A 24,827-nucleotide genomic window follows, 5' to 3' on the forward strand; every position below is an offset into this window, starting at 1 on the left:
CATTAGCATCAAATAGTATAGAATATTTAAGAAGTATTTAACCAAGGAGGCGAAAGGCTTGTACAAAGGAAACTATGAAACACTGCTGAAAGAAATTAAAAGACACAATAAACAGAAGCCAATCCCCTGTTCATCAAGACTTAATATTGTTAAATGTCAATACTACCCAAAGCTATAGTCCCTTTCAAAAATCCCAACAGTGTATTTTTGCAGGAATAGAAAAACCCATCCTAAAAGTCCTATGCAATCTCAGGGGGCCCCAAATATGCAAAACAATCTTGAAAAAGAACAAAATGGGAGGACTCAATTTTCGTGATTTCAAAACCTCCTACAAAGCCACAGAAATCAAAACAGTGTGGTGTTGGCATATAGACAGACCTATAGATCAATGGAATAAAACAGACAGCCCTGAAGTAAACCCTTGCATATATGGGGAAATGATTTTTGACAAGGGTACCAAGACAAATGGGGAAAGGATGGTCCTTTCAGCAGACAGTACTGGGAAAACTGGACACCCACGTGCAAAAGTTAGACCCACCTAAGGCCATATACAAAGATGAACTCAAAATGGATCAAGGACCTAAATGTAATACCTTTTACAACAGTAAAACTCTTAGAAGAAAAAACAGCACAAAAGCTTCAGGACACTGGATTTGTAATGATTTCTTGGTTTTGATATGAAAGGCATAGGTAACAAAAAACAAAAGAATTCATGAAAATTTAAAATTTTGTGCAGTATAAAAGTCCTCTACAGAGTAAAAAGATAATCCACAAAATGGGAGAAAATATTTGCAAATCAGATATCTGGATAAGGAATTAATATTTACAATATAGAGAGATCTCTTCAAACTCAGTAACAAAAAAGCGAACAACCTGACTTCAGAATGGGCAAAGGACTTCCATAGATATTTCTCAAAAGAAGACATATGAATGGCCAACAAACTCATGAAGCCATGCTCAAAATCACTAATCCTTAGGGAAATGTGAGTCAAAACTATAATAAGATACCACCTCACACCCATGAGGATGGCTACTCTGAAAGAAATGGGAAACAAGTATGGGAAAGGACGCAGAGAAATCGGAACCCTTGAGCACTGCTGGTGGTAGTGTAAAATGATACAGTGACTGTGAGAAACACTGTGGTGCTTCCTCAAAAAACTAAAAATAGAATTACCGGGGCGCCTGGATGGCTCAGTGGGTTAAGCCTCTGCCTTCGGCTCAGGTCGTGATCCTGGGGTCCTGGGATGGAGCCCAACATCGGGCTCTCTGCTTGGCAGGGAGCCTGCTTTCCCTTCTCTCTCTCTGCCTGCCTCTCTGCCTACTTGTGATCTCTGTCTGTCAAATAAATAAATAAATAAAATCTTTAAAAAAAAAATCATTAAGTTCATTTTTATTTTATTTATTTATTTATTTATTTGAGAAAGAGAGAGCATGTCCATGCAAGGGGAGGGGCAGAGGGCTTGGAGGGAGAGGGACAAGCAGATTTCTGCTGAGCACAGAGCCTGATGCAGGGCTCGATCTCACAACCTTGAGATCATGACCTAAGCCAAAATCAAGAGCTGGTTGCTTAACTGACTGAGTCACCCAGGTACCCCGATTTTTTTTAAAGGCTTTATTTTTAAGTAGTCTCTACACCAAATGTGGGGCTCAAATGCAAAACCCCAAGATGAAGAATTGATGCTCTACCACCAGCCAGGTGCCTCACAAAATCATTAATTTTAAAACATGAGCAATAGTATCAGAGGAAATATTGAACCCTAGAGAAACAAGAAGATTATTCTTCTCTGAAGAACATTCTGTAGGATTGCAGAGAAGGAGTACTGACATTTAAAGGTCTTCCCCTAAGGAAAGGGAGAGTTTGTCACCCTCCAGCAGGATGTGCTTAAACTCAGATGGGCAATAAACCACTTTAATGTTAGCAGTACCTGTCACTTTGTCACCAGTAGAAATCACAGAATTTCATATCACATTATAGCTATCACAGTTATCTTGAAATAATGTTTACTGTCATCACTACTTGGAAATTATAGTAATTAAACTCACTGCTAGATTGTGTTATATAATGTCTTTTTAAAAAAATTATTTATTTGACAGAGAGAGAGATCATAAGCAGGCAGAGAGAGAGGGGGAAGCAGGCTCCCTGCTGAGCAGAGAGCCCGATGTGGGGCTCGATCCCAGGACCCTGAGATCATGACCTGAGCCGAAGGCAGAGGCTAACCCACTGAGCCACCCAGGGGCCCCGTGTCATTTAATGTGTTAAAAAAGTATACATTTTGATAACTCTCTGTTAATGTAATTGGTTTCCTTTGTTATTTTGATATAATTTCTACTATTATTTAAAATCAGTTTTCTGAGGTATCCACAGAAGCCTACTTTTCAACAAGCCCTGCCCACACAGAGCTGCTAGTTTCTCAGTGCCTTGATGTTTTTATCCTAAATTTAATTTTTTAAAGTAATTTCTCATTTATTTGACAAAGAGAGCACAAGAAGGGGAAGCGGCAGCCAGAGGGAGAAGCAGGCTCCCCACTAAGCAAGGAGCTCGATCGATGAGGGACTCAATCCCAGGATCCTGGGATCATGACCTGAGGGGAAGGCAGATGCCCAACTGACTGAGCCACCCAGACATCCCCCTTATTTTAACTTTTATTAAATTAATATATATTCATAACTTTAAAAAAATAAGCAAAAGCACAGCAGTGAAAGAAAAACAGGACTACATCAGAATTAAAACCTACCGTGTACACGGGTGCCACTATTCACAATATCTAAAGAACTCTTGCAACTCAAAGACAAAAAGACAACCCAATTAACAAAAGGGCACGGGGCGCCAGGGTGGCTCAGACTGTTGAGCGTCTACCTTCCGCTCACGTCATGATCCCAGGGTCCTGGGATCGAGCCTGGCATTGGGCTTCCTGCTCTGCAGGAAAACCTGCTTCTCCCTCTCCCTCTGCCTGCTACTCCCTGTGCTCTCTCCTTCTCTCTCTGTTACATAAATAAGTAAAATTTTGGGGGGGGGGGGAAGAAAAGAAGAGTTGGCTTCATCCATGTTTAAAAAAAAATAACTCGAAGAAGGAACAGAGGAAGAATAACCTCTTATATGGATGGCCAAAGGTAGCACCTGATGGACAGGATTTGGAGATAAAGCAAGAAAACCTCCCAATTTCCAAAGATTTCTCCAACAAAAAAGTAAAAATAGCTGACAGGTATACGCAGAGATGCTCAACATTATTAGCCGTCATGGATATACAAATTAAAACCACAAGGAGATACTATTTCACATCCACTAGGATGGCTAGATTCAAAAAGACCAATTATTCCAAGTGCTGGTGAGGATGTGGAGGAATGAGCATCCTCACATTCTACTCTCTAGAACGTTACATGGTACAGCCACCGTGGACAGTAGTTTGGCACGTTCCTCAGAGCATTGAACGCAGAGTTACCTTGTGATTCAGCCATTCTACTCCTAGGCACGTCTCCAAAAGAAATGAACACACATCCACACAAACACACATGTGTTCACAGCAGTGTTCTGGACACTAGCCCGAAAATGGAAACAAACCAATGTCCGTCAACAGATGAATGGATAAAATGAAGTCTACTCAAAGTGGAGGAGTATTCAGCAATAAGGAAGGAAGTGCTGACAGATGTTACAACCTGGACGAACCTTGAGAACCTCATGCAAAATGAAAGAAGCCAGACACAAAAGACCATATATCGTAGGATTCCATTTGTATAAGTATCCAGAACAGCAGATCCCCTGAGACATCATCCGTGGATGCTAAGAGCTAAGGAGGAGGAGCCAATGAGGAGGGACTACTAATAGTTACGGGGTTTCTTTTTGGAGCAATGATAATGAAATTAGTAATGATGGTTGTAAAACACAGTGAGTGTACTAACTGCCACTGAACAGTACACTTTAAAAGGGTGAAATTCATGGCATGTGAATCACAGATCAATAAAGTTGTTACAGCATGACAAAAAGTAAAGAGAAAGACGGGGCGCCTGGGTGGCTCAGTGGGTTAAAGCCTCTGCCTTCGGCTCAGGTCATGATCTCAGGGTCCTGGGATCAAGCCCCGCGTTGGGCTCTCTGCTCAGCAGGGAGCCTGCTTCCCTTCCTCTCTCTCTGCCTGCCTCTCTGCCTACTTGTGATTTCTGTCAAATAAATAAATAAAAATCTTTAAAAAAAAAAAAAGTAAAGAGAAAGAAAGCCTTCCAGAAAGAGACAACTGAAAGATAGATATGAGGAAGAAAAGATCAGAGGCTGAGGCTCCATCTGACAGGTCCCACGTCTGAGTGATGGGAATTTCGGAGAGAGAGAACAATTCAAGTGAGGAAATTATTTTTACGAGTAAATGCAAGGTGGAGCACCTGAGTGGCTCAGTCAGTTAAGCATCTGCCTTTAGCTCAGGTCATGATCCCAGGGTTCCAGGACGGAGTGCCATGTCGGGCTCCCTGCTCAGTGAGGAGTCTGCTTCTCCCGCTCCCTCTGCCGATCCCCCTGCTTGTGCTCTCCCTCAAATTAAAGAAAATTGTAAAAAAAAAAAAAAAAACAAAAAAAAAACCCCACCCAAAAGTTAATGCAAGGCTATTTCTCAGAAACAAAAGACCTGTGTCTCCACCTAGGAGGGGCCTGTCCGCTGCTGGCACATGAACAAAGCCCCAGTCCTCAGCATGGCACTGAGGAATTTCACAAGAGAGGTCAAGTGAAGAGCCTAACAGCTTCCATCGATAAAAAACACACAAAGGCCTGAGAAGCAGAATGCATCAAACTCTTCAGTACAAGTAACAGAAGCTAAACACAATATATCCTTAAATATTCTGAGGGAAAATGATTTTCAACTTTATGTTTATAGGGGTGTGTGTGTGTATGTATGTACATGTGCGCACATATATATACACACACATATGTATATACATGTGTGTTAAGATGTATATATATTTATAGGTTATTTTTATATACACAAACACACACACCTATAAACCTACACATTTACATACATAATTTATTATTTTCAGCTTTACACCCAGCCCAACCATGTGAGGTCTAAATAAAGATATGCAGTTTCCAAAAATTTATCTCGAATTGAAGGTGTGTGGCAGCAAAATGAGGGACTACAGCCAAGAAAGCAGAAGGCCATGTGGCCTGGAAAGTGGGGTGTCCACCATGGGACAGTAGCCAAGGGCAGGCCCAGGTGATAAAAAGGGAAGTCTCTGGACAGCAGCTAGGCAACAGGCCCAGACAGTGAACTGGCCAGATGAGAACAGAGAACTAGAAGGCACCGGGAAAAAGATGAAATCATGAGGTTATCTGATATGTGTGCGTATCTGAGAAATAACACAGATGTAGGCTGGCAGATGTGGTGGGACGTGTCGGAAAGTAACAAATTAGAGCTTAGAAAATGAAGTGTAAAAAAGATGAGGCAATCATTCATTTTAGGAAAAATAAAATGTGGGAAAGGAAATATCATCACCAGACGGTATTAGGCTCTGCAGTGATTGGTATGTCCATCCTCATGGTGCCCAGAACTACTGGTGGTTATTTAACCACAAATGGTGGTGTCCGACATGGAGGCAGACGTGACAGAGCTAACTGCGTATCTCTTAGAGCAGGAAATCTACATGTTGATGATGAATTTGAGAGGAAACATAAAGCAATCCCATTTAAAAGACAAAAGCAGCAGTAGCAAAGCAAATACCAGAATGCACAGCTGCCGAGACCTGTGGACGTGAATGGGGAGGGTTGAGGCTGGCCCACAGGCCACCTGGTTCCTGTGGGAAGGCTCTCAGTGTGCTCTCTAGGCCTTGCCCCCATTCTGAGAAGGGAACCTGGGCCATGAGCCAGGCCCCCTTCCCTCTAGCCCAGGGGCCGTCCCTGCAGCACTCACCTTCTTCAGAGAGGTTGTTCTCTTTGGTCTCCTTGTCCATCTGGCAGCACCAGCCCTCCAGCCGCTCCGTTTCTGCCTGAAGTAGCTTCAAGAACCAGTAGCCGTCCCGGCGGCAGGCTCCCGGCTGCGCTGGCTCTGCCGGGGAGCTGGAGGAGGTCTCGAGCCAGGGGTCGGGCGGGGGCAGCGAGGACGCCTCTAGGGCAGGGTCGCTGTTGTCTCCATAGGAGAGGTTGCGCTTGATCTGGGCAATCTTGGGGGCCTGCCGAGGCCCGGCATCAATGCTGATGGAGTTGGGGTGTGGGGTACAGTCCGGGAGGCTCCTCTCAGATGACTTACAGCTTGAGTCATTGGCATCCTGGGTGTCTGAGTCAGTGTCCCGTCGGGAGGACATGCTGTGAGAGGGGGCGCTGCTTCTGGGGGGGTGGGTTGAAGTGGGGTGGGGACAGGAAGAGGTGAGAGTCACCAGGTGGGCCAGAGACCAGAGGCCACCCCGACCCGGACACACGGGAGACAGAGAAACGGATGCATCGTCTGCTCACCATGCGCCTGAAGCGGGTCCCACAGCCCCCATCTCATTCTCTGCTCAGCCCTTGCCCCACCCGTCTGCGCACACGCGCGTGCGCGCGCACGCACACACACACACACACACACACACACACACACACGGACAAGGTCATAAGGTTGCCTGTTTACTGCAGTGGGGCCAGGAAGACCACCAACATCGGGGTGCTGGGCCATGTCTCTGCTGGCCTCGCCGTCCCCCCGCCCGCGGGCTGATTAATCTCACAGAGCAAGCGCTCACTACTGGCCCGCCCGCCTGCCTGCCCAGCTTCCCATGCCTGGGCCACTGCCCGAACCCCAAACCCAGCTTGGTTATTAGAAATCCAGCAAGGAGAAGTGGGTTAGGGAGAGCAGGAGAAGGCGCAGGAGAGATGAGAGCAGAGGGAGGGAGAGGAGGGGGAGAAGCAGCCACCACCTCTGTGCGACTTACCGCCAGTCGTCCTCTACCTGAACCCCGATGGACTGGAATTTGGTAGCGGGACTGGGCTCCTCTTTTGGCACTGGCTGAATGCAGTCAACCTTATTGAAGGACAACGACAGCAACGGCACGGAGACAAAGACAAAAATAAAAAACAAACACCACACTTGCTGCTGAAATTCACATTAGTGGGACGACGCAGGACAGACAGGCACGAGGCATGCGGACACTGCACGTGGGCCCGAGGCCGGACCCAGTGAAGCCGGGCACTGCTCATTCGCGCGGAGGCGGGCGGGCAGGTGGGCGGGAGGTGGGATGGGGTGGAGATGACTGGCTTTCCCTACTCTGAGGAGGGTGCCATCACATCGATTGCTTTGGGTCCGTTGTCCTCCGAGAGGTGGGAACCGTTCCTTCTAGTCCTCTCCTTTACACGCATCAGAGAGAAGAAAAAAAAGAAGGACGACGAGAGAGAAAGAAAACACACACACACACACAAAGCCACAGCCGTTATCTGGTGTAGTCAAAGCTGGGGGCTGTCTTGAGGCAAAGATCGCTCCCCCCAACCCTGCAGCTGAAGGGTAGGCTGGAGGCGCCTGTATCCGGAACAAACCTTGGACAGCGGTTCTGGATTTGGAAGCTACCCCAAGGTGATAGCCAGTGAGGTTCCAGGACACTCTGGGATGCCATCCCTGGGTCTGGATGGCTGAGGTTACTTTCAGCAGTGGGTGGGCCTGGGGAGCAGTAGACAGGACCAGGGCCAGGGCCAAGTGCAAAAGCTAGCACTTTTTCTACACTCCTGTTAAGTGGAAGGAAACCCAGCAGCAGTCATGCCCCAAGTCTGCCTTTCTTCTCTGGGACCAAGATGCATGGCCATGAAGCAGGCAGGCCAGCCTTTCCATCACTGCTCATGAATGAGGGAGAACCCAAACCTGACCTAGGGCTTAAGGTACCAAGGGGTGGGATGAGGGTTATCAGGGTATCCTTGGAACCTGGGGACTCCCAGTCCCTTGTCTTCACAGATATGGCAGGGGCCACAAGGCTTTTGGGGGCAGGGGCCAGGCACCAAGCTCCTCGCCATGGGGATGCAGCTGCGTTCCTCCTACAGTAAGAGTCCGCTTGGGAAGTGCACCGTCATGGATCTCAAAGAGCTGCGACAAAAGCATGGCCTGGGGAGGGGATTCATCCTAGGGAGGAGAAGCCCAGGATGGCTCCAAGAGCTAGGATCCTTAACCCCATGTGACTTTCTGGATGAAAGGAACCAACGGTGAAACTAACTCAGAACTTCAGAACACAGGAGCCTCTGGTTTGGCCAAGGAGAGGGTGGAGCTGCCCAAACAACGACCCTGGGTGACAAGACCCAAGAAACTAGGCTACTCTGATGTCCCTAAGAATCCCTCTTGGAGCAGCTGCACAGGGCAGGGGCTGGACTCCTTATGAAGGATCCCAGAAACCATTAGTCTCCTGCACAACTCTGTTCCTGTATTTGTGGGGAAACTGAAGCCCTGAGTTACCTCTTAGGGGGAAAATAATTCAGGACAGTGCAAGAAATTGGCTAGTGTGCCTTCTCTGGTCAGAGCCATTTGGTCTCCTCCGTGTCTCAAGTTCCTTGGGCATTTTAGCGCTTTGCCATCCACTTGGCCATATCTGGTTGTTCAGGGGCAGCTGGGGAACTGGGGAGCCCTTGCAGACCCAAGCCACAACGCACACCAACCTGACCTCCCTGAGGGGTCCGCCTTCCCCAAGCTCAAGGCTCCCTGTAGCTGCCCTCCCTCCCACCCTGCCCGGAGTGTGATCCACTTTAGTCAGACCCAGCCAGAGCAGGGCTCCAGGTGCCCCAGCTCGGCTGCCAGAAGACAGAGTACTGCTGTCTGGTGCATGCAGAAGGCGCAGTGAAGCAGTGGAGGGGAAGCTGGTGTGCCCTGCCCCGCTCTGGGCCACGGTTGTGGGTGTACAGTGAGTTTGGCTTCCAGGAGGTTCTGTTGGCTTTGGCCACTTGGTCCTGGGGAAATATCTGCCTGGGTCCCTTCCCATGGAGGGAGGCATCAGGACCAGCATCACACTTCTCAATTTGACACGGGCCTGGTGCCTCGAGCCACCTACCTGTCCCCAGGGCCCGAGAGGGCTCTGGGTAATGTTCCCCTCAAGCAACCCCCATGGCTCAAGGGCTCTGGGTCCTGGGCCCCAGGCCCATCGGCGTCTACGCTCCATGCTGCTCCCGCCGCCAAGCGGGGCTGCGGCCTCCGCACCCGAGCTGACCTTGGATTAGAGAACTGTTAGGCCAGTCCCACCTCCCACGCATTGGCTGACAGGGCAAAGGGTGGAGTGGACAGACACACAGTGGACAAGTGAACAGTGGACAGGAGATGGCTGGCTGAGTGTAACTACATTCACTGGGGCAGCCCATCACAGGAGCAGGGCCACGGGCCCACAGCTGCAGACTGCAACATGAGTGGGCAAATGTAAGGAATGTGTGGCTATGGGTGGAATCTGGTTTGGCTGGCCACATGGGGCCAACCCCCCAAAATACAGACAAACCACTTCGCCCCGGAGACCTAGCGGGCCTCCACCAGATGTAATTACACACAGGCAGGTGCACAGAGTGGGCTGAGGACACAAGAGTGCAAAAGGGACCCCTACTTGTATTCCTATAGATGACAGTTTCCTTTTGGGGATGGCCTCAGGGTGGGATTCAGAGCTGGTCAGCGTCCCTTGTTCACTCTTCAGAGCTGCATGTTTTGGGGGTGGCTCAGGGGCCTCCGAGGCTGGGGTGACTCCGCCCCGTGTCACACTAGGCGGTCGGGTACTGCTGTCCAGGCTGTCCGACGAGTTGCTCAGGCCCGACTGGCTTGTCACCTCACTCTTGTGGTCCTGGCTGTCCAGGTAGGTGTCCTGGGCAGACTCAGTACTGCTCTGGACCGTGACAGAGATGAAGGGCTTTGACGTGGTACGTGGAGGTACCGGTGGTGGGGTCTTCTTATACGCCACTAGGCATGATGAACCTGCAGATGGGAGAGGAGGGCAGGGAGAAGGTAAGATCCCAACCCTCTTGAATCCCTTTCAAGTTTGAGGCCCCACTTGACTGGCCCTAGATCTGGCCTTAAGGAGGATTTCTGGAGCAGGAGAATTGGGGTCTGACATAGCAATGACCAAGACAGACACAGGCCCTGCCCACCCTCCTGCTAGGCCAAGGCCACGTCTAGCTGGGGATGCCAGCATGGGCCAAAGACATCCTCCACCTCATAGTCCCATACAAAGGTTATTTTCCAGTTGGGGCCTGGGCTAGATGATAAAGTTCGTGGCACCACAGGCTGTGACAGAGCCTGATCCAGTGCCAAGGGAGGCAGTGACTGCAGAGTAGAGGACAGGAATGCTAAGGAATGTTAACCTTGCTTCCTCAAGCTCACTGAGAGACCTACTGCTGCCCCTGGACTTTTCCTCTTCTACCTTCCCTCTGTTTGGATACCCCCTCCCTGTCTGGTCAAAGACCAACACCTCTTTTAGGGTCCAGCTAACCCTATCCTCCCATCTTGCTATCCCTACCCCCCATTCCGCCCAGTTATGTGAAAACCTCATACACCAGTCTGCCTCCCTCAATACTCCACCAATGCTGGTCCGAGTCCCCATTCTCCACCATGTTTTAGGGAACCAGGACCTACCAGGGTGGGAGTTGGGGGTCTGAATCTCATTCCAGCCTGGCCTGGGGCTGGCCCACAGCAGGGGCACAGAACGCTGAAGGCCCACCCCTGCTTTCTTGTTAAATGCTCAGCTTTTTGTCTGAAACAGAAGGTGCTATTCAAACATCACTCCCTACTTGCTTTGAGGGGCTGGGTCAGATCCGACAGCTTTTCTCAGCATCTTAACTCCAAATGTCCTTTCCTCCATGAGGACTAAAACAAACCTGTACCCGGGCTGGGAGTGGGAGCCAGAAGAGTGACTTTGAGCTCTGCCTTCAAGGGGCTACTGATCACCATGATGCCGATGGCCCAGCAGAAACCCACAAAACCAGGCCTGGTCCCTCAGGGGGCGTCAGTAAGGCACAGCGCAATCCGTCCACCCCTGGGAGAATCACTACACAGCCCTATCAGAATGGCTAAATTATAAAACAGTGACAAGTGCTGGTGAGGATGTGGGGAAACAATCACTCATACATTGCTGCTGGGAATGCAAAATGGTACCGCCACCCTGGAAAATGGTTTGGCAGTTTATTTTTTTTTTTAAGATTTTATTTTTAAGTAATCTGTATTACTTAGGGGCTCAAATGCATAACCTGGAGATCAAGAGTCACAGGCTCTATTGGCAGCCAGCCAGGGGCCCTCTGGGGGTTTCCTTTAAAACTAAATATGCAATCATCACACCACCCAGCAACCGTACTCTTGGGCATTTTTTATCATAGAAATGGGAACATATTCACAAAGAACTCCTACATGAGTGTTCACGGCAGCTTTACTTGTCCTGGCCCCAAAACTAGAAACACCCTGGATGCCCTTCAGTGACCAGTGTAAAAAACTGGCACATTCAGAATGTGGAATATGACTGAGCAATGAAAAGGAACCAGCTACTGGTACAGGCACCAACTTGGACGAATCGCAAGTGAATTATGCCAAGTGAAAAAAACAATCCCAAAAAGGTATCTACTGTACAGCTCTATTTATAAAGGATTCTTGAAATGGCCTGATGATAGAAATGGGAAACAGGTCAGTGGTTGACAGGGAGATGAAGGGGAGAGGGTGATACACAGGCTGGGAGGGAGATGGGTGTGGCTATAAAAGGGTGACAAGGACCTTCCTTGTGCTAAGAAGTGGGACAGGCGGTGGACACGCAAACCCGCACAGCACTGGACCCGAAGCGAGTAACGGGAAAATGGTGGAATCTGAGTAAGACCAGCCGGCTGGTGTCTATGTCCATACTCTGGTAATGATGTTCTGTTAGTTGTGCAAGACTTTACCATCGAGGGAAACTGGGAAAAGAGCATACAGGCTCCTCTGTATTATTTTTTACAACCATGTAAATGGCAATCACCTAAAAATAAAAAATTCAATTTAAAGAGCCCTTCTATCTGTCGGTTCATCTGAGAGACACGTGTTAGGTCAGGCGCTGTACAGACTCCAGGAAAACTAGGAGCCTCAGCAGAGAACGGGCTGTGACATGAGTCCTTGAACAGTAATAGGGGCCACAGTAGAAGAGCCTGGGAGCCAGGAGCTGGGCCTCACGCCTGGGTCTGGAGGTGACAAAGGGTTCTGGGAGCTCTGAGCCAGGAGCACTCAGTTCCCCCTCTGCTCAGAATTTCCCAGTCCTGCTGAAGCCTTGCAAAAACTCAGGGATCCCTCCAGACAGACACACCCTGAGTCTCTCCCTACCAGCCTGAGAAGGGCACCCATGGGCAGAAGGAGACAGGCAGCAGGGCAGGCAGGAGGCGGGGCTGTGGCCAGCAGGAGCATGACCCTTCCATGTACTGCCCTGTGGGAGAAGGGACGGGCCTGCTCGGGGAAGAGGGACTCCTGTGTGCAGCTGGCCATAGGCATGGGCTCATGGCCCCAAGCTGGGTCATTCACTGAGCTGTACTCAGCAGTTTTATGGCTTTGTAATTTAAACCTCACAGTGACTCTGAGGTGGGGAGAGGATTGTGCCCACTTTACAGGTGGGGCATGTGAGGTTCACAAAGGTCAGATAACTTACCTAGAGTTGCTGACAGTAAGTGGCACCCCCTCATCTGTTCAGCTGCATGGCCTCCCTCACTCTGCTGCTCTGGCTTTAGGCCCCTCCCTGCTAGGAGGGGGCTGCAGGTATCTGGGGCCCCTGCTGAGCACTGTGCCCTGCAGCGTCCTGCTAGACTCTGGAGCCTGCCTGCGGGGGCATGCCCAAGCTGAGATCCGACTGCTGGAGGGAGAAAAGCCTAAAGGCAGAGGCCTGCCTTCTAGGCCCTGGCAATTACTCATGGAAGTCCTGGCCCACTCTGGACTCTCCAATACCCTCCTCTGTTCAGTGGGCGGGGAGGGGTTCTAACCCATGTAATACACCATATTCACAAGGCCCCTGACAAACTCAAAAGCATTTTCCCATTCATTTTCATTGAAGGGTAGGGGGTTCCTGCTCTGAATCCCTTCTCTCCACTGTTTGAAATTCTACCATTCGAGAGTCATTCCTTTAGTGGGAAGGAGCCAGAAGACAGAAGGCGATAGGGAACCAGACAAGCCTGAGTTCAGATCCCAGCTCTGTCCTGTACTAACTTGGTGGCCACAGGGAGGGATTATACTGGCTACATTATAAAGAGTAAGGCTCAGACCCCGGGCTGGCATGGCTCCTACTAGTTTCTGGTACAGAGTGAGCTAGACCTGGAGTTGGGGGGTGGGTAGTGGTGAGCCACCCCTGGTTGGACACTGGTCACTGATTGGACAGGGTGGGCTGGTTCTCTGACAAACCCCAGGGAAGTTTTTCTGAAAGAGCTGGACCATAAGAGCAGCTCGTTAAAGCCAATGGCCAACAGCGCCCAGCAGAGCAAGAACTGCGTTTTAAGCCTGGCCAAGGCTGTGGGACCTGTGAGGGTCCTTGTCCCCATCTGTGGCGTGGTGCTGTCATTAGTATGTGTGTGTGGAAGAGGCATCCCTGCCAGGGGCTGGTGGTGCCCACAGTCAGGAGCTTGGATAGAGGACTGACCCTCCAGCCTCTCGCTCAGGGTTGTCTAGGTCCGAAGTCCTGCTGACACACACTCAGAGGAAAAGTGAACTAGAACAAGGGGCCAGGCCACATGGCCTGATATGAGAAGAGGAAAGGTGAACTTCTCTTGGATTTTCTATGTCTCCTGGGGCACAGGTCACAGTCAGATAAGTCGTGTGACTAACAGGGAGGATTTCAGTGCCTTGGGGGGCTCCCTGGATGGCAGGTGTCCCTCAGCTCTGAGCACTGTCTTTCTCCAGGGTAAGGGGATGAAAAACAGGCCCACGACTGCCCCTGGCCCTTCCCACATGGCACTCTGGCCATTCTGTGTTCCCTGCCCCCACTGCCCATCTTCCCACCGTGGGGCTATTACACACGCTGCTCCTTCCACCTGGGGAAGTCCCCACTCCTCCTGCTTCCAATGTGCCTTCTTCAGAGAGGTCTCCTCTGACTGCCCTCTACTCACAGATCAGCCAGCATCCCAATCATGGCACCTGTCACATTTGTCATCCGCTCACTTAGGCATTTACTTGATGGTTAAATAGGCTCGGGGCTGTTGGGGGAACTCTGTCTGTCTTGGCGCAGCAGGTCATATCCCAGGCCCAGGGTACTACCTCAAGCTTTCTAGAAAGCTCTCAATAATATCGTTTGAATGAGAAAATGAACCTCAGCCCCACTATAAAAACCCTTTAGTTGTCCCAAGTGAAGATGATTTAGCTTTAGTGAAGACTCCCAACACTGAAGTATGTAAGCTTTTTGTCTCCTCCCCAATTGGGAGCCCTTTCCTAAGCCTGGTCCTGACTGACCACCCATCTCTGCAGCTTCATCTCCTGTCCTCCCACCTTCAGAGAAGCAAATGTACACTTTCCCAAACACGCCACACTCTGCATGCACCCAAGCCTTTGCACATGCACTTGGCCTCTCAGGATCACTTTGCAGTTCCTTTGGCCAGTCCCTCCACCCCAAGCTCTTGTTGGCCTAGGCAGTGTTCCTCTCCTTTCTCTGTAGGTCAGCTGGAGCACTCAGGGTTGTGGTTGTACCCCTGACTGAGCGTGTGTCCCATGGGTGTCACCAGCCCAGGGCCCAGCCCAGAGGGTGCACAATCATCATATGCCAGTTAAATTTGGGGGGGGGGCAAGTGGCCCAGAGACCCAAGATGTTGGACCTGGCCAGCACCGCGTCCTCCAGGATGGGACCGCGGCCCTCCCTGCCCGGGGGAGACATTCTACGTGCCACGATTTATAATAACATAGCATGTGGGTCCAGCTTTTTTGTCTGTTCACTCTGGAAAACTTTCGGATCTGTCCAGGAAGCTGGAGAGTGAACACGCCTCCAGCTGAGCCACAGCAGTGCACAGACTGAGCCACCGCCCCGGGGGGGCTGCATGCTTCCCTGCCCCCATCTCGGCTCTGCCAGTCCAGCAAGCCCAGGCTCAGACAGGAGCCGGTTGTGCAAGGCCTCCTCCATGCAGTCTGCCCCCGGCCCCAGACATCCAGCCCAGCCTCCCTGCCCCACAGTGCACAAGTCCTTGCTTCTTCTAAGTAGAAGCTCCCTTTGTCTCATTTCTGCCTCTGCTTCAAGATCTTATCCAGCAAACTCTATCAGGTCAGAATGAATTTATTTCTTCATTTTTTTTTTTTTAAAACATCAACATGTAACAAGATGACCAGAGCTTTCGGCACTCAGTAGAATGGCTGTGACTCCATCTCCCAAGAAATAGAGACGCAACAACCCCAGGCAGGTAGGCCCCTGCGAGGGCCTTGGAGCCCAGCGCTGCCCTCCTGCTGCCAGCAACCAGATGCCCAAGCTTGGCCGGGGAGCTGCAGCAGAGGCCTAGTATCCTGAAGAGGCACAGATGTAGGGGGCCCCAGACAGTGTGGGAGCCACGGCAGCAGGCTTGACAGAAGAGGCCGTGGGGCCCCCGTCAGCCCCACATGAACAGACAGAGCTGACCACGGAGCCAGAGCTGCCTCCGCCCTCTGCCCACCCTGCCAGGTTTCTTGTCCCAGGAAGGGCTGAGGGCCTATAAGCTCCCCTTCCCTCTCTCACCAGTGAGCAACCTGTGCTGCGGGAAAACCAGCTCAAGGCTTCCATCTACCAGCCTCAAAGGCCTCCCCTTCTTCCGTTTCCTCCCTTGCAACAGGGGAAGTTGGGAGGGAATTCCAAGCGGCTAGATCAGGATCAGGGACAGACTGACTGCTCAGAGCCACATTCCTGCCAACAGTTCACATCACCCCACCTTCCCACCAGGTCAGTCTGGAAGCCACCTCCCTCCCTGTGCCTTCAGAGCTGGCAACGTCAAACTTTCATGTCAAACTCCAGTGAGAGCGCCTGGTGGCACATTTTACCCCAGCGTCGTCCTGGGAATCCTCTACCACTCCCCACAACCAGGTGCTTCCTAACTGCCTCTCCCATCCATTCCTGGTCCCTTTGACCTAGAACTGGCCTCCCCTAGACCACCCGGCCTGCTCCTCCCTGGCCCCCAACCTCCTGTCCTGTCTTTCCGGTCTCTCCTCCACCTTGGCCAGCCATTTGAGAAATCCGACCATGTCACGGCTTAGTTTGAAACCTTTCAATGATGCCACAACCCACCCCATGGACTTGGAACAAACCCTTCAGTGGAGGCCTTTGGGGCCTCCAGAATCGACACCTGCCTCGGACGCCCATGTCTGTAGGAGCCAAGAGGTCACAAAGGCAGCACACCGGGGAAGACAAAGCAACAGAGCTCAGGGAGCCCCGGCCAACCCCTTGGAGTCCTGTCTGGAAACCCGGATGCACTCCTGCTCGTGATATTCCGGTGGCCCTCGTCAAGCACCAACTGGGCCAGGCCCGAGCCAGCACGTCATCTGCGGTCAGCCCTCATTATCTCTGACTGCACCTGTAAATGCACCTACTCGATAACATGTGTTTGTAACCCCAAAGCCAATACTCGTGGGGTTTTTGTGGACACTGCCAGACACCCAGGGCACACTTCCCTAGCTGAGCCTGAACAAGGGGCTGCCCGGCCTTCTAGTTTCAGCTCTCATCCTGTGAACAAGTAGGATCTTCCTGGCCTACTCAGGGCTATGTTTTTTCACATTTTGTTCTTTCTGCTGGAGATTTCTCCATAGCACTGAAGTGCCATCCAGCATTGCTGAGTACAAGAAGGCTGTGATGTGCCTGTGGAGAAACTCTGTATCCGACAGACCTTGTTCAGGCACAAGTTATAGCACTATTGGCCAATTCAGTGTTAATAAATCATCAGTATATTATTTTTAAACAGAAAGACGCAGAAAACAAGGTTATGTATTGATTGGTTGGTGGAAATGAGACCAGAGTCCTGCAGGGTCTCGATTTCCCCCAGGAGCCATGGTTCAGTCCTCATTCACTAAGTGTTTGTCAGACTTCATGAATGTAACAAAGGCAAATATGTATGTACTGCGCTCCAGCCAACTGAATCCTCAAAATAGGTGCATTTGAAATTGGTCTGTCACTGCCCCATTTTACAGATGAGGCTCCAGGGGGTGGAACGACCCCCCAGCTCACCTCCCAGCAAGGCAGTGTTGGGGCTGGGGCTTAAACCCGAGCTGCCTGAAGGCTGGCTACTTCCCTACGCCTCCACCCACTGCACTAACTGGGTGAGGGTTGTGTGGAGGCAGCAGCCTTGGGCACATCGATCATTTCACCCAGAAAATGGGGTGTGATACCCAATATGCCCTGAGGAGGAGCCAAAGAGATGACAGACAGGACGCTTTAGCATCACGGGCTGGGTGCTTGCTTCTGCAGCACATATACTAAAATTAGAATCATGGGCTGGACCACTGCAACTACTGTTACCGTGGTTTCTGGATCAAAGAGAAAGCGATCATCTTCTGGGAGACCTCCCGGGGACCCCAGTCACCCAGTGGCAAGAAAAGGAGGGATTTTAATGTGAAGGGATCCTCTGTGAGCAAAGGAGCAGGACAGGACATGGCTTGGCCAAGTACGACAGAGGAAACACCACTGGTGAAGGGAAGACAGGGACCAAGGCAAGGAGGCCTGAGGGCTGTGTGGACCACAAGAACAGAGGCATCTTCCTCTTGCCCTCAGAATCCTCATGAAGTCCTTCCCAACTGACTTGCAGGAGAGGGGCTACCTGCCAGCAGCTGGGAGCACGGATCGCCTCTCATCTTAACAGCCCAGTGCACTGGGCATCTCCATGTGAAGTCCCAAGGCCAACTCCAGGCTGAGAGTGTCCAGAATTAATCTGAATCCTTTCTTCCCCCACAATGGCTTTCTTCTCAGAGAGCGGTGACCTCATGCACTCTGTTACACACTGCAGAAGCCTGGGAATGCACCCCCCCCCCCCCCGCCACAAAGCACATTTTATAGAGACTGGCTTCTCTCTCCCCACCAGCCTGGTCTAGGCTGCCACTTGCTGGCCTCTGGCCTTTCTGCTTTCTCAGTGGCCCAACCCACCCACCCACCCACACTCTCCCAACAGCAGCTTGAAGAGTTTGTTTTAAAATACAAAATGGAGGGGCGCCTGGGTGGCTCGGTGGGTTAAAGCCTCTGCCTTTGGCTCAGGTCACGATATGGGTGTCCTGGGATCGAGCCCCGCATAGGGCTCTCTGTTCGGTGGGGAGCCTGCTTCCCCCTCTCTGCCTGCTTGTGATCTCTGTGTCAAATAAATAAAAAATTAAAAAAAAAAAGGACTACTTCCTTCCCTTTCTAGAGCCTTCAAAGGCTCCCCACTCTGTGCACCACTTACTTTGGCCTACAGTAAGAACTGGCCCCTCTTTTACACCCCCCCCCATTTCTACACTTGGTTCCTATACCTTCCCCTTGCTCATTCTGTTCCAGCTGCACTAGCCTCTTTGCTGTTCTCAAACATTCTGAGCATGTGCCCACCTCAGGGCCGCTGAACCTGTGAAATGACCCCCACCCTCACCTCTGCATGTCTGCTCCTTCCCATCCTGATCTGTCTCTACTCAGGAGTTGGGTCCTCAAGAGGACCTCTCTGACCACCCTGTCTAAAGCTGTTACTCTTTGAAGACCCTGATTGTTTCATTCATGCATTAATGAACTTACTGGTTTATACTCGTCTTCTCCCTCCTTCCCGAAAGGGATCCTCAATATCTAATAGAGGTTCCTGAGCGTGGAGACCTAAATATCTTGTATAATTACGATGCTCTCCCAGCAACAGGCCAATACGTGGCTGGGTTCTGTAAATATTTACTGAATAAATGAACAACCTCCTATTTGACGGCTGGGTAAACTGAGGTTCAAGGAAGCAGAATGATCTACTCCTGAGTCTGAGTTGGAATCCAATGCCCAGGGCTTTGAGCTCTTTTTAGGTCATTCCCAAAAAACACACACACGCGTGTGCGCGTGCACACTACAGGAACACAGTCTGGTGGGAGGTTAAGTCTTGAGCAACACTGCCTGAGGTCAGGCAACAAGGCTATGGGAACGAGACCTCAATAAACCCTAAGGAACGGGTATCAGAAATTGTTTGAAGATAACCACTCCTAAAAGTTGGCAGAGAGAGAAAAGCAAGCAGTGCTTCCAGTAACATTTTCCAGGCAAGGCGTATCACAATTTCAGATTTAAAAGAATCATTACTGAATGAGTCCTGGCCAGGTGCTACTTTATTCCAGACACAGGCCTGGGAGGGGAGATCATTGTCACTGATGTTTTAGAGATGAGGGAGCAGGCTTTTCACTTTGAAGAGTGGCAGTGTGGAAAAGCTGTGCTCTGTGAGGCCAAGGTGCCAGGTTCTAAACTCAACACCGGACATGGTGGGCAGAGTACCTTCTACAGGGCCGGATCCTTCCTGAGCCTTAGTTTCCCAGCTGTAAACTAAGCAGACTGACCTTGAATGGGGGTCACAAGTTCAAATGTCTATAGGAGACTGTTTATCTAACCTCTCTGGTCCACAGTTGCCACGTGGAGACCTGGGTGACAGAAGTCAGAAATCTGGACTTAAAAAAATAGTAAAATCCATATATATATATATATATATATATATATATATATATATATCTTTCTTTTTAAAGAAAAGGATGTCATACATCCTGCTTTTTTACGATTTTATTTATTTATTTATTTATTATTTGTCAGAGAGAGAGAGAGAGTGTGCGTGCACACAAGCAGGCAGAGTGGCAGGCAGAGGCCAAAAGATAAGCAGGCTCCCTGCCAAGCAAGGGGCCCGATGCAGGACTCATCCCAGGACCCTGGGATCATGACCTGAACTGAAGGCAGCGGCTTAACTGACTGAGCCACCCAGGCATCCCCAAACCCCCATATTTTTAAACAGAATGAGTTCAGCTAGTTTTAAAAGAACACTGTGCAGATCTGTGACTGCTGGAGCAGCGGTCCTCAGACCTCCATGCTTTTTCTGGAGTTCTAGACCCCCCTACCCCCGCTCCCAGGAAGGCTGTCTGTAAGAGCTTCTCCTGTGGAAAGGCAGGACAACCTTGGGAACCTTGAAATTAAGGCAGCCAGGAGGTACTTCTGGTCTCAGGTCTGGCTGGGTGAAAGCGAAGAAAGCCCCTCCTGGTCAGCAGGCCGGGTCTGGTTTCAGGTTCTTGGCACCTACGACAGGGTCCGGAGTGTGGATGGCCAACCCACCCTTCATGGGCCTGGAGCAGCTGCCTGAGTGGGACCTGCTTGGTTACACTCCCAGCCCCCACGCCCGAGACAGCTGCTCCTGCTCCTTACAAGTGCTGTGCTGTGCGAGGGTTCTGTCCTGACACGCTCAGGCCAGAGGGGCTAGAGAAAGGGTTAAGCAACGCCCGCCAGACGGACCCAGAGTGCAGGTCAGCTGGGTCTCCAGGACAGGAAGCTGTGGGCCGGGAGACTTCACAAGCTCCAGGGCGTCTCCCCTGGCTGCAGGTGGCCATGAGCTGGCCAAGCTCCTTTCAGGTCACCACCTCTCTACCGGCCTACCATTCCTGTTTCAAAGAGGAAGAAAGGGAAGCTCAGAGAGAAATAAGTAACCGAAGGTCGCACAGCCAGTAGGTGGAAAAGCCTGGATCTGAGCTCAGCCTTTCTGATTCCAGGGCCAGTGCTTGTAGCTACTACACCACCACATGGCCCATGGCTGGAGTGTGGTGCCACCTGGCAGGGCCTGGCTGTGATCCTGGCCAGGCCAGTTCCCCAGGCAGGACCTAGACAGGCTTCCGCTCCTGGGGTCCTCAAGCAGGGTTTGACGATTTCCTGAGTAAGTTAGAAGGTGGCAGCCTCTGGCTCTGCTGGCCATTGGGGCAGAAGCCTGGTGCCCCCCGGACCAGGACCATAGCACACGGAAGGAAAAGGTGGCCCCTACCCCCATCTGTGACCACTATTGCCCACTGCCCTTCCTCAGGCGTTCTCCTCCAGGTGTGTGGTCCCATACACTCTGGCCCTCTCACCAGAAACACCAGAACCCTTGACATGGGTTCCCCAGTTGCCCAGGATCTCCCTAGCTTGGCTCTCACTACAGCTTCAAAGTAAAGCCCAGAGAGGTGAGGCTACCTCTCCCAGGTCACACGGCTGGTTGAAGGGGTGATGGCTCCGAATTCCAGGGTCCTAGGAGATAATATTGCCAGTAATTTTCAAACCAGGTTCTGAGGGCGCCCAGGGGAACCTGAAGAAGGCTTCTTTGACTCCCACTTTCCTTTTTTTCCTCCATATGGAATTCCCACACAGTACGCTGAAACTCACCACATGACTTCAACCTCCTCATAGTACAAAGGAGGAAATCAAGGATCAGAAGCGCACATGTGCTTTCTGAGGATCAAGTGGCAGAGCAGGGACTGCTGCCTGGGGCTCTGAGTGTGGGCATGTCCCCTCTTCTTCCCAGACTGAGAAAGAAAGATGCCCTCAGGTTCCAGGCCTGGAGACCACCAGATCCAGGCTTTCAGGTAGGAAGCCCTACCTCCTCCAGCCCCTAACCAGGGGACCCCAAACAGCATGCTGCTCTCGAAATCCATTTCTACTGTTACTGTAACAGTGTCCAGTAAAAGCAACCTGTCAGGCAACATTCACTCCTCCCCCATTCTCTTTTTTTCTTTAAGATTTTATTTTTAAGTAAGCTCTATACTCAATGTGGGGCTTGAACTTAACAAATTCAAGATCACGCTTTACCAACTGGGCCAGCCAGGCGCCTCCCCACTTTCCGTTCTGTGTTGGAATCTGCCACAAACATCATCTTGTTATCTTATTTATCCTCCGAGACCTGCTGGCAGAGTGTACTTTGCCAGCAGCTCTGCTCAGGGGCCCCTGCCCTGCCCCCCAGGACACCTATTACCACCACCCCTGGGAGTCGGAGCTTTAAAGAGATGCCAGCTTCCAAGCTGTCGTTACTGAATCACAACTTCTCATTGTATGTCAGAGTTATAACCACTAGATGATATCCAGGATTTCGGGATGCTGTGGCTCCAGTCCGTGTAAAAAGCTGATGTATAGAGCCCCTTGTCTGGTCTGGTGGAGAGTTGTTGGGAATCCAAGATTTGGTTTTTCAAATACTGGCTCTAGCATGTGGATTTCACTTCTGCCTTTCCAAGGTCTCAGGGGCCCTGTCTGGGAAATACGACTTAGAAAAAGCCTTAAAAAACCACCCTTGCTGGGGTACTTGGGTGGCTCGGTGGGTTGAGGCCCCCTGCCTTCGGCTCGGGTCATGGTCCCGGGGTCCTGGGATCGGACCCCGCGTCCGGCTCTCTGCTCAGTGGGGAGCCTGCCTCCAACCACCACCCCCAGCCTGCCTCTCTGCCTGTGATCTCTGTCAAAAAAACCAAACCAAAACAACAAAAAGAACCCCACCCTTGCTTCTGGAGGGCTGACGTCAAACCCCGGGGATGGGTCACAAAAGCCTGGCTTTTTATAAGCTGTTACAGGCCCCTGTGTTCAGAGGCAGACACACTGCCAGGCCCCATGCACCCGAATTGCTGGCCTCTTTCATCATTCTGAATGACCGAGAGGATCCCAGAATAGAAGGAAGGTGCTAACGGGCTCATTCACTGTGCCTAGAGTGACAGGTAGTATATCGGATGACAGGATCAGGAGCCAAGAAGCCCGGGCAGCTGAGAGATGGGATGAAAAAAAACCAGGACGGAACTGAATGGGGAAAACCTTGGGTTCAGGTCAGGTCAGCACTGGCAACGCTGCCTGCCTTGGTGCCAGACCCGGGGACAGGGACAGAAGAGGGGAGAGGGCCTGGTCCTCAGAGTTAGGCCATTATATAAGAAAGCAGCACATGTGGGAAAATGCCTTGGCACCTCCTGCTGACCACAGACATGTCCAAGGCTACCCTGACAGAAAAGGTACAGGATATGGGGCTGGGGGGTGGAGGTTGGGCAGCCCCCACTGAACTCAGGATGACACCGTGGGTCGTGCTGGCAATTCTGGACAAGAGGCACTGCCCAGCTGGAGCCCGACGAGAAGGCGGCAATCAGCATGGGCAGAAGGTTCAAATCTATCCCAAGATGACAAATGCCTATTTTCCCACGGGGAAGCCACACACTGGGTCCTGGGCAGGCAGGAGGATCTGGGATGAGTAAGTCCTTGTGCTGAGGAAACTCGAAGGAGAATGCCAAAGTGGCGAAAAAGTGCCTGCTTTGCTGGGCGGAGCTGCCGGGAGCACTGCCACAGGGAGCACCACCATGGGGAGCACCACCCAAGAAGTCTGGGACTGACTGATCAAGAATGCTGTGACTGATTAGTGCTGTCTGTCAGAGATGTGCCACAGACAGGCTGTGAGACACGTGTACCACGAATCACGCCTAGTTCAACATGAGGGAGGGCTTGGACAGATTGGGATAGTGTTCTGGAAAAAACAGGCAATTTGGAAATGCAGGGCTACTGTCTTCCAATACCTAGGAGACTGTCACATATCCACCTGCTCCAAGTCATCACACTACAGCCTGAGTGGGCCTGAGTGGGGACAGCAAAGGGGATACGGATTTTGCATTATAAGGAGGCACTTTCTAGAGCGCAGAGCTGCCCAGGAGGGTGCAGTGAGGCTGGACACAGGCATGATGGCTGCTGGGACAAGACACAAGCCCTCGTGGGTGTGACCTTTCTGACTCCACCCAAGTCGGAGTTGTTTGTTCTTTCTTTGCCCTCCTACTCCACACCCAGTTCTGGATGTGACATCAGACATTGTGTGTGACATTCATACTTGAAACTTTTCCTTTTTTCATCCAGAGAATTGTTATCAACAAGCAAAAAAGACGGAGGAGAATGTTCATTCAGCCCAGCTACATGGGAAATGGTATGAGGACCTACACCAGGGCCTCAGCACAGAGCGGGCTTACAGTGCCTTCCTCCGGGAAGTCTGGCAGCACAGAGCCCCCACCTGAGACGATAAGCCCGTCCTCAGAACAGGAGATCTGTCAGCACTTGCTATCTGCTTCTGAGCACTGGCTCTGTACTCACTCACTGTACCACTTAGGCTCCTGGGCCTCAGTTTCTCTCATCCATAACAGGCCAACAATAGCCGCTCGCCCTGCTCCCTGCCCTAGGACCGCTGTGTCTGCCGAAGACAGGTAGGAAAGGGCCTGGCGGGCTCCCATGCAGCCGCTGCCCCATCCCAGCCCTGTCGATGCCCTCCGCAGGCCAGGGGCTGGGGCAGGTGGGGTCAGCGCCCTGCATGAGGACCCACAGCTATCTACCTCCTCCATGCCTCACATGTATCACTGTCTCACTGTCTGATAGTTTTGATTGGTGACCAATGGTGCACCTGCCTCGCCAAACTCCCCCCTCTCCCCAGTACCTTCTTCATGCCAACACATCACATTCTCAGCTTCAGGCCTCTGCACAGGCTGCTCCCTGCCTGCAACGTCCTACCCCCTCCCTAATTCCGCCTCCTCCTTCAGATCCCAGTTCCGGCAGGACTCCCTCCAAGAAGCCTTCTCTGACCAGCTCCCTCGCTGGGTCAACACCCCATGATTAGCCATGCTCCGGGCCCTTGCCATCGCACTGTTTTATGGACCTGTTTGCTTTCCTACTTCTCCCTTTAGACCCTGAGGCCCCTGAAGGCAGTGACTATGTGGTTTCCGTCCCTGTAATCCTGTCTCCAGCCCCGAAGAGGCACCCAGGCAAATGTCTGCTGACATTTAGGAGATACGACCCAGCTTCTGCCTTTACCCCGAAAGAGGTATAGGCCTACAGGGCCTTCCCCCGGAAGAAGCCCGTGAGGATGCAGCAAGTAGAAAAGAGTCTGTAGGAACTGACTTGGCAAGCGGAAGACAGAGACGCTGGGACAAGTCGTGACTACAGGCTACTTCCTCACGCCCCCGGACCTATCCCGGATCAATTTTTTTCCCAGCCACCCCTGAAAGCCCAATATGGTGACATTTGGGGAGATC

At 51.4% G+C, this 24,827-nt stretch overlaps 1 protein-coding gene across 8 annotated transcripts in view; it reads right to left on the reverse strand.

The window, feature by feature from the left end:
* The window catches only part of DLGAP4 (DLG associated protein 4), a gene marked incomplete at its 5' end in the record, with an annotated part of 84,638 nt that overhangs the window by 23,790 nt on the left and 36,021 nt on the right, over positions 1-24,827 (reverse strand). For 7 of the 8 annotated variants that reach the window (XM_080813078.1, XM_080813076.1, XM_080813080.1 and 4 more), the window contains 3 exons: positions 5,886-6,298; positions 6,877-6,965; positions 9,502-9,863. In XM_080813078.1, the coding sequence (XP_080669204.1) occupies positions 5,886-6,298; positions 6,877-6,965; positions 9,502-9,863 (864 nt within the window). Of the gene's footprint in view, positions 1-5,885; positions 6,299-6,876; positions 6,966-7,208; positions 7,289-9,501; positions 9,864-24,827 lie in introns of all 8 variants that reach the window. The other variant, XM_080813077.1, reaches the window with a different exon arrangement.

Source organism: Martes martes, assembly GCF_963455335.1.
Source record: "Martes martes genome assembly, chromosome: 9".
In the NCBI taxonomy this organism is placed as follows: Eukaryota; Metazoa; Chordata; class Mammalia; order Carnivora; family Mustelidae; genus Martes; species Martes martes.